Below are 10,426 nucleotides of genomic sequence, written 5' to 3'. Positions count from 1 at the left end.
GGTAAAGGAAATATTCTATATCTTATGTGGTAACGGGTAGACGAGTGCATGCATTCACAGCCCAAACACTGGAAGCTAAAATGGACACATTTTATTGTAGATAAATCATACCCCAGTAAGGGACCTACAAGGATTGTTTGTGGCCCTGCTTCAATCTTACCTTGTCGAGGAAGCCTTCCCCGATCAGCGTGCCCGGGCCTGTGTTGGTGTCACCTCTTCTCCCTCTTGCTGCTCTGACTGGCCTTCCCTGGGCTCTCCATCCAGTCTAATTTGTGTTGCTCAGAGCCATGGACATGAGTATAAGGAAAGAGCTGGGGATAGAGAGCAACTGAGCTGGCAGTGTTCAGATGAGTGACAGGGACGTCCACCAGGAGGTAGAGTCACTTCTTCCTCTGACCCTCAGTTTCCCTATCCATAACAGGGATGGGGCAGGGCACCACAGTGTCTGTCTCCTTTTGATCTCTTATCATCTCTCTAACTCTGCTTCTCATGTCTGCCATCTGTATCTTTTTTTTTTGGTACTGGGGATTGAATTAGGGACCTTGCGCTGGCAAGGCAGGCGGCAGAACCACTGAGCTAAATCCCCGGCCCTCTGCCATTTGTATTTTAAACTCTTGCTCTCCCTCTCTCTGAATCTGCTCTCCTTTCCTGCCCCTGGCTGATCTCTCTTTAATCTGGGTCTCATCTTTGCCCCCTTCCTCCGTTCTGGCCTCTGCTCAGGCTCTCACAAAAACTCCAGTCCTACAGAGGCACCCTGGGAAAACCAGCATCCCGATTCCTGTATTAAATTTCTCATAGGTGAATAGAGTCATAAGCTGGTCTGTTGGCTATGCTGGGTAGGGAAGGAGGAAAAATGAAAAGGAGGAGAGAAGGGGCATTTTTAAAGGCGACATTAAAGAGACGTCTGGGCCACCAGGCGGTGGCAGGCAGCCTCCCCTCTACAAGGCCCGGGTCCTGGGTGTACAGCCAGAACCCATTCCACAGGACAGAGCCTCATAGGTGTTAAGGATGGATGACTAGTTGTCAGGCAGCCTTCAGCTACAGCTCTTCCTCAACTACTTCTCTATGCCTCAGTTTCCTCATCTCTAAAATAGCGGTAAAAGTAATGCATGATTCACTTGGTTATTTGAAGGTTTGAGGCATGTACAAAGAGCTTAGCATAGTGCCTAGCAACAATTAATAAATGGAAGCTATAGTTTTTTTGTTTTTGTTTTTGGTACCGGGGATCGAACTCGGGTCCTTGTGGTTGCACAGCAGACAGCGAAACCACTGAGCTAAATCCCCGGCCCAAGCTATAGTTTTTATAATGAGCATGTACTCCACCCCGGGCTCTGTATTCAGGCATCAGGATACTGAGATGGAGGAGACAGAGACAGAAGCAAAAAATTATACTGCAGCTTAAGACGTGCCCTATAGCAGAGACATTTGCAAAATGTTTTGGGAATCCGGGAGAGGCTGTGTGGACGTGTATGCATGTGTGCGTGCGTGTGTGTGTGTGTTCATTCTGGCAGGGAAGAATCAGACAAGGCTTTAAAATACTGGAGTCATCTGCTCATCTGCTTCGGTCTGTGAGTAGCAGGGGCAGAGAGTAGGAAAGAGCAATAGCAGGTGCAAAAGTCCAGTGGTGGGGAGTGGAGGGCACACGGGGACTGTGAGAAGCTGAGGGAGAATGTGGTTCCAGTTATATGGAGGGGCTTTGTGGTAGATGGAGTGAGAATGGCAGGTCAGGGCTAAGAAAACACATACCTGCCCAGCTTTGCTAATTCATTTCTTTTAAAATTTTATTTATTTATATATATATATATTTATTTATTTATTTTTGGTACCGGGGATCAAACTCAGGTCCCTGCGCTTGTGAGGCAGGCAGTGGAATCACTGAGCTAAATCCCCAGCCCTAATTCATTTATTTTATTCCCTGTTTGCTAAAGACCTGCGGGGGCAGAGGGAGCGAAAGAGTTCCACTGCCTACAACTTTCATCAAAGCAAAAGTTCCTTCCTCTGTTCTTGTGTTTCTTAAACATCCCCGGAATATGCATCGATCACACCCATCTGGTGTCTGTGCACCCCATCAAGACCCTCTGAGATGGACACCATGTTTATGGTGTCTTTATTTCACCATGTGCAGACTGGGCATCAGAACTTTGCAGGTGTATGGTGAAGAAATCAGAGGGAGAGAGATGGAGCTGCAGGGAGAAATTGAGGGAGAGGGAAACTACTACAGGGTATGAACTTGGGGGAAGAGGAACTAGCCAGCCCTCCTGACCCTAGAAACCAGCCACAGAAAAGTGTGACTAATGCTACCCGATTACACATGCTGTGAGCAGAGGCCCCTTCCAGGTGTGGCCTCAGTGGAGGTGGTAGATGCTCCCAATCTCTACAGATAGTCTCTGCGGGGAAGGGAGGAGGGCAGACAGGGGTGTGCAGAGTCACAGTGCTGCCCCTTCAGAGTGATGCAGGGTCTGGAGCAAGTCATTCATCAGGTGTGACTCATCTGTAGTATACTCTTCTTTCTAGCCAGGGCCAGGACCTGAAGTGACCTCATTAGAGGATTATGTGGGCTTCAGGGAACCCAAGCACATGACTGTCAGTCATCTGCCCCATGGGAAAGAGAGGAGAAATAGGAGTATCAGACATGGGCCCTGAACTCCAAGTTTACCACTTACTTCATTTACTGTGTGACTTGGGCGTATCACTTAAAACCGACTCTCCACTGCCTCACAGGGATAATCATACCTGATGCTCGGGTTAAGAGCATGGGCTCCAGAACTAGATGGCCAGGATTGAATTCTGACTTCCTGTATTGGCTATGTGACCTTGGGGAAAAGTATGTAAATTGTATAACCTCTTGTTCCTAAATTACGTAACCTCCCTGTTCCTAATTTCTACTCTATAAAATGAGGAATAATAACATCACGTACTTCATACCATCATTGTGAAGATAAGGGAATTAATGAGTGTGACAGATGAGACAGAGCAAGTGAATTCAGGGAGAACTAACTGCTGCTCTTAGGTCCCTAAATAATTACATGATTAGATGAGAGAAGGTAGATAATGGTGCTTTCTCCAATGATCCTAATGATCGACGATGCAGCAAACAAACAGAATCCCATAATAGGCAGCTTCTGGTCTTCAAAAAGACCTCAAAATAATCTCACCATTCTTCCCTCCATTGTGTTCTCATTCCACTGCCCTGAAAACCTGGACTTTGTGGCTCACTGCAGGCCTTTGCATCTGGCTCTGGCCAGTTCTCTGCGGTTATACTTCTGAGAGTCTCTGTGTGAAGCTGCATGCTTGCTGTTACCTTGAAGGGCTACTGTGAGGTCTCAGTGATATACTGAGTAGGGCTCTGATCAATGATAGGTGACTTTGATCCTGCATGTGTCTGAGTGTGCATAAATGCATGGCTACAATGGCAGGGTCTAGAGGTGCCTTCTTGTTTTGTGTTGTGCTCCCAAGAGTTTAGTGCAAGACCCCTGGCATAGTAGGAGCATGCAGCAGACCTGTGTCATGTGGCTCTTCATTGGATGAGGGGATCATGCCTAGTCCCTTCCCTTGAGGAGCTCCTAGCCTTGGGTACACATAACCAATATGCAATCTGGCTGTAATCCTTAAGAGGACAAGAGGACCTGAGAAGGGGCTATGGAATTTCAAAGAAAGGAAAAAGATTACAAGGTGGTAGAGAAGAGAACATTTTATCTGGGTTTGGAAAGGTCACAGGGCTTTGAGAGTTTAGAGGCAAAAGGAGCAAAATGAGCAAAGGCAAGAATGTTGGAAACTCTTGTGTATGTGTGAGTGTGTGTGGGTGTTCCCTTTTCTTTCCATTGTTGTCCAGGGGAGCAGAGAGCCTGGGCTGGATTACTCCATCCCTCACTTGCTGACTCAGAGTCCATGCAGATGATTGGGAGACTGGAGTCCTGCGTTCCAGTCCCACCTCTGTGTGTACTGCCCTGTGTGAACTGGAGCAAGTCCCTTCTCTTCTTTGGCCTGTGTCTTTATGCGTAAATGAGGATCGAGTGTTTTCTCGGTCCTGCAGCTCTGACACCCTTGGATTCACTATGTCAACTTTTTCATTTGTGTTTTTAATTAGCGCCCCCTGCCCTGGTGGCCCCATACCTCCCATGAAGAAACAGGACACAGAGCTTTCCCCAAATCCATCCTTTTCCTGGAGTTCAGCCTCCAACCAGGAAATGGGGAAACAGGATTTCCTCTGAGGATGTTCTCTGTGACCCAGACAGTTCCGGTGATGGGAGTGGAAGGAAGAGATAGGGAGCATCTCCTAGGCCTCCAACAGGCCTCCAGCCTTTTCACAGGTTTTATGTTTTCCTTCCACTCAGACTTGAGCTACTTAAAAACAGGGAATATATAATGCAGAGTAGGAGGAAGACATGCTGGTATCCCTCAAACAGACATGATTGATATTCAATGTTTGGTGACAAGAACAGAATTCTCTTTCTTTTTATCAGTAAGTATGTTCAACATTATTTTAAAAGTAAGGAAATTTTTCTTCACCTATACCTATAGAAATCCTTCAAGATGTTTCAAGACCCAACTCTAAAGCTCTTATAGCAAGCTTTTCTTTCCTCTATACTTTCACATCCTTTTTTTGGTTGCTATTAATTTTTGTGGTACTGGAGATTGAACCCAGGGCCTTATATATGCTCAACAAGTGCTCTATCACTGAACTATACTCCCAGGCCTTTTATATTTCTAGAACCATCATTCCATGCAATTACTTGTCAGAGATGCACAGGGTAACCCTTCACTACAAAAACTGGGAAACCAGACAGGTGTTGTGTCACACTCTTATAATCCCAGGTACTTGGGAAGCTGAGGCAAGAGAATGGCAAGTTTGAGGTCAGCCTGGGCAACTTAGTGAAACTGTCTCAAAATAAAAAATAAAAAGGGCTAGGATTCATTTCAATGGGAGAGGATCTCTGGTTTCAATCCCCCGTACTGTAAAGCCAAATCAAACCACACCAACAATAAAGCCAAACTTGGGAAACTAAAGATGTGATTGGTCCAGTGTCCCAGTGGTTAGGACAGAACAACAGAAATCCAATTGTTACTGACTCCTAATGTGGTATTCTTTCTGCTCTTCTTATCCTTGGTCCCCTGCCCCAGTGCTATACCTGTTCGCATCTCCATGCTTTCACACAAGTTGTTCCCTTTTCAGAAACATTCCCTCCTTCTCTTTCCTATTGCTCCTGATTCTTGAAAAATATCACCATCCTTCCAGAACATCCTTAGAATAACCATTCTCCCAGCTTTTATTATGTTCTCACATCTTATGTATAAGTGTTGACTCTATTGCTAGTGTTTGCATGTCTCTACCTCATTAGACTGAGCTCATCTTATGCTGTGACCAGCTCAGTGCCCAGAAGGATCAACATGATATACTTGTTGAATAACTAAGTGTAAGAAGGGCGCTGGGGTGGAGGAAAGGTAGACAGAATAGCCACTACTGGGATGAGAGATCATGGAGGGACACTAGGCTGGTATCTTGGTTGTTAATTATGCCTGTGACTTTGCTCCAATTTTACTTTGTGCCTGTTTCATCATCGGTAAAGAGGAGTAAATTATGCTGGCCATATATGTGTCAGTAGGGTTTTTGTTGCAAGAATTATATAACAAAATACATGGAAAAGCCCTTTGAAAAGTGTGAGGCAATCTGCAAATGCAAAACATTACCATGAGATTTACAAAGGCCTCTCAGTTAATCTGGGAGACTAGGAAATGTCCTGCCCTTGTGAGACATTCCTAGAAAACAGGGCAAAGAGACTTTGTTCCTCTAATTTCCTGGAGCTCTTAAGGCAGATTCAGTGCAAGCTTGCCACTTTTAGTCATTGACATGAACCCTTTGTCCTTAACAGAGCTGAGGTTGCCTCCTTCAGGCTGAAGGAGTAAATAATAGAGGCTTCTGCTCTGGGTTGAAAGGCAAATGATTCCTTCCTGAAGGAAAAGAAAGCAAGGCAGCTGGGAGGACAAGGCAGTATTTACGACAGCAGACTGTAGTATTTGAAATCATTCAGTTCCAGATGCATTTCTTTCAGGAAGCTCATCCTGAATTCTTTTGGCCTCAGAGACTTTCTTAGTGGCCTAAGACTGTGTATTCTGGAGTTTCTAGAGTCTCCAGAAACAATTTATATGGGTAAATTCCTTCCCTAAGGCTGTTTCCTCATCAGTGAGGCTATCACAGGCAGTCAGGAGGCTTAAGGGAACTTAAGCCTCCTGCATGTGAAATGCAGGGGGCCTTGAAAGCCTTACTGCATGTGAAATGTTCTGCATCCTAAGTCCTAAAAAGATGGAAGCTATCATGATTGCACTGCTGTTGTTCCTTAGTCTGGATCACTCATTTGGGCTTTTCATTTGATACCCTCAGAACTCTTGCAACTCTTTTCTCTAGAATCTTTTATAACCTTTACAAGGCTTATCAAACACGTCTATATCCACTTCTGGGGGACTTAGCACAAGGCAGGGCAAGCAAGAGGCCAAGGGAACATGGAATGATGTTCGTTTCAACTGACCAGGAAGACACTTAGAAATTGAATGAGAGACATGTGAAGAAGGGTAGGGGGTGGCTGTTAATTGATCAGGACCCAGACTAATGGGTTTATTTCCCAGAAGTTGGATAATGGATCATTTCCTATGCTACTTGAAGCAGTACTCATGTATCTTATAAGCAATACCCTGTGGGACTGAATGACGGAAATTCAGAAAAATGTCACTTGAGAGGCAAAGATCTTTTTAATCCAATTTTTCCAGTACTAATGCTTTTTTCCAAAGATGCCCAAAGGCTAGCAGAGCAACTAACTTCTTATAGTAAAACACTATTCTTAGCGAACTTTCTAAAGTAGGCTTTATATTGATAGTCCCTCTTCTCTTGGCCTGTGTGTCACAGAGTAAGACATGTTTCGTTGAATTAATCTGCAATCGAAATTCAGTCTCCAAAACTGCTTAAATGTCTTGTCAGAGACCTTAAATTAGATGTGGTAACAAGTGATTGATTTAAATTTTGCCTTAAAAGCCTCAGGTTGTTTTTATTGCTTAAACAGAGTTTCTTAAAACTTACAGGATTCCTAGCAATGAACATAATTGATGAAGCTGTTGGTTAATTCACTAACATTCTGTTTTCTTCAGTAGCATGCAATATAAAGGGTACTCAGTACATTTACTTTTTGGACATACTGAGAGCTGGTTAAAACAGAACACACTTGAAAGCAGTATCAACAATTCCACTCTTTGTTTTACTCCCATGAAACATGCAAGTAGATTTTTATGCTATTATTAAAGTGACTAAGACTATAAATGATGCAAGTGGAAATAGGTAAAGATACCACCATTGCCATTTATGTGGCTTAATTTTATAAAACCTGAAAGAGCAGTAGAAAGAGTACGGAAAGATGTACTAACTGGTCCCTGGCTCCGTGTTACTATATATGGGCTTGCTAACTATAAATTGTTTTATCATGTTATTGTCTCAAAAAGCCATAGCAATGTTGGAGAAGTATTTAGAGGTCTATTTCTTTCCATTTACACATGAAACTTCAACATAAGACAATCATATCTTAACTTCAACCCAAAAGCCTTATCTCTCAAGTGAATGAGAGCTTTTTCATATATATTAAAAATAATAATAATTTATAATGTTTTTAAACAGGTGGTGGGGAGAGAATTACTAATATACTCGACAGTTGGAGAGATCTCAGGACAATTACACTCTGTGAAAAGCCAGTTTCAAAAAGTTACACACTGTAGAGTTAGTTCTGTATGTATAACATTCTCAAAATGACAAAATTCTAGAAAGGCAGAACAGATCATTGGTTGTCAGGAGTAAAGGTTGGAGAAAGGGTATGTTTCAAAAGGGTAGCAATAGTTATATGAATCTGTAACTTATATAATTTAGTAGAGCTACATTTTTTGTTAGTCAATAAATGAGTGCATATGAAAATCTGTGGGCTAGGGGTAGAGCTCAGTGTAGAACACATGCTTAGCATACACAAGAACCTGGGTTTGATCCACAGCACCTCCCCCTAAAACCCCCAAACTTAATGAAATCTGAAAGGTTTGTGATTTAGTTACTAGTACTGAACCCAGTATCAATTTCTTGGTTTTGGTAATTTACTATGATTGAGTAAAATTATATCATGGGGGGTGGGTGGGGAAAGGATATACTTCTGTTTTATTTTTGTATCTTTGTGAAAGTGAAAAGTAGAGAAGGATAAACTATCAGCAGAAGACAAAAGAAAACAATTAGTCAAGACATTTTTATTAAGTTCTATTAAAAATATTGACATTCGAAAACCATAAAGTCTATAAAACACTGACACTCAATAATTTTCTTGTTGTGATAGCTAGTGCTATGTGTTAAAGATGCTACATAAACATCAATCCAACAGATTGTAATTTAATTAATATACATCTTAAGAGGAACTATATTTCTTGTATAAAAGATCTTCAGGTATTTTAAAAAATAACATTCTCTTTAAATTCAAGGCAGGCTGGTTTTGCTAATTCAGCTTGAGTCACAATAGCTCTATGTTCTTTTATTGACGCTGGGTAGATGCAGAGATGAAACATGCCGGAAAAATGGACTTCGTGAAATACAAAACATATAATATCAGTTCAGAGTCAGAGCTGAACAGTGTCTGTTTACCTAAATTTGTTGAAATAATTGATCTTAGGTTTTTTTTTCCTTAAAGTTTCAGTGATGCTGAAAAGCTCTATTTGAACAAGTTGGCCTTCCCACCAGCCTGCCAGCTCACAAACAAGTCACTAGTTTAGCTCTTTGTTTGCTTTTTTTGGGGGGGGGGGCTACCAGGGATTGAACCCAAGTCCTTGCACATGCGAGGCAGGTGGCGGAACCCCTGAGCTAAATCCCCAGCTAGTTTAGCTCTTGTAACTGGCTGATACCAAGAAGCAGATTGACTCCTACAATGATTAGGAATCTCAGAACTACCCAAAAGGCTCCACCTTCTCTAAGTACCTTCAGGAGACACCCAGACCTATATCGGAAAGGAGGGAGTTAAAGGTTTAGAATAATTTGGGCAACTGTCTGAGACGCTTTACATCTAAAAAGGTACCTACTGAGTTCATACTGTTCATTTGCTTTAAAGTTTCAGAAGGTTGCAAACTTTCAGGAAAGACTGGAATGTTCCTTTCATTTTCTTTCTCAGGATGTTGAGTAAACTCTGCTCTTCCGGTTCGGAGGTTCACTGCAGGATTTGGTTTAAGGTTCTTTAATAAAGACGGATTTTCATTCAACTTCTGTGTTGCTTTTGACTGGACTTCATTTGTAATATTTCTTAATACTGGCATCTCTGTGTGTGTGTCCAAGGATAAACAGTTATAACAATTAATTACTTCACAGGCATTCCTAGAAGGCTCTTTCTGATGACCACATTGTGCAGATAGAAGTATAGAGTTCTGATTCAACGGATGGTCACTCCTGCTATCTACATGGTTGGGAGGCTCCTCTTCATCCTCACTATTGTCACTGCTTTGTATAAGTCCATATCTCTGCATATATTTTTTAGTTGCAAATGACATGTTGCTTGGTGAAATTAAGTTAAGCCCCATTGTGCTGTCTGTATTAATATGCAGAAGGCTAAAAGATGAGTCACCGTTATTTTGGTTTGATCGAGTGAGAGAGAGTTGTGACAGCTGATTTTCATTTAAATATTTCAGAGCTATAGCATTTGCCTCCATGCTCAAATCCACACCAGTAGGGCTTAAACCACTCATGCCAACATTAGCAAATGACATGTAGTTTAATCCAGAGATCACTGCTTCCGGGCTGATGCATGCCAACACACTAAAAGACACAAAGGAGTAAACCATCATTTACCTTAACAGTTTCATTCTAAATGTGTTTCAGTCTATGAAGATTTCAGCCTTAAGCTCCTGTGGCTTTTTATATGAGTAATATATATGATCTAGACACATATTCAAGGGATACATATGATAACCTAGAAGGTAATTCACGACTCACAGATTGAAAGTAGAACATAAATTATTCTAAATTTATACATCAGTCATGGTTCAAAGAACAAAACAAGGCTCCAAATGTAGGAGTCATTCAATAATGCTGTGTCATTAAATTTTCAACTATTAACCCCAAATAGCATGAGATCAGCTAATATTTAATGTAAAGTAGAACATAAAAGTAAAATCAAACACAAAACACATCTGATGATATAAAAATACAAGCTTTAGTAAGTAGCCCAGAAAATTAAACTGAATTAAATTGTTCACACTTGAAGAGATTCCATTTGCAATGAATGAAACATCAACCAGTCCCTGGATATAGGTTTGCTTACACACACACACACACACACACACACACACACACGCACACACACATGCACTTCTCTTTTTGAGATAGGGTCTTGATATGTTTTTTTTGAGATAGGGTCTTGATATGTAGTTC

At 41.9% G+C, this 10,426-nt stretch overlaps 1 protein-coding gene across 3 annotated transcripts in view; it reads right to left on the bottom strand.

The window, feature by feature from the left end:
• Positions 1-8,860: 8,860 nt before the first annotated feature.
• Stil (STIL centriolar assembly protein) overlaps positions 8,861-10,426 on the bottom strand; it is a 61,170-nt gene continuing 59,604 nt past the window's right edge. For all 3 annotated transcript variants that reach the window (XM_021247968.2, XM_013067237.3, XM_021247969.2), the window contains one exon: positions 8,861-9,811. In XM_021247968.2, coding sequence (XP_021103627.1) covers positions 9,031-9,811 — 781 coding nt within the window. In that variant the 3' untranslated portion in view covers positions 8,861-9,030. The remainder of the gene's footprint in view (positions 9,812-10,426) is intronic.

This window comes from Heterocephalus glaber, unplaced genomic scaffold, assembly GCF_053883595.1.
Source record: "Heterocephalus glaber isolate CG9 unplaced genomic scaffold, H.glaber_assembly_v1.0 deba00001451, whole genome shotgun sequence".
Lineage (NCBI taxonomy): Eukaryota > Metazoa > Chordata > Mammalia > Rodentia > Bathyergidae > Heterocephalus > Heterocephalus glaber.
This window is presented reverse-complemented; position numbering and strand designations above follow the sequence as displayed.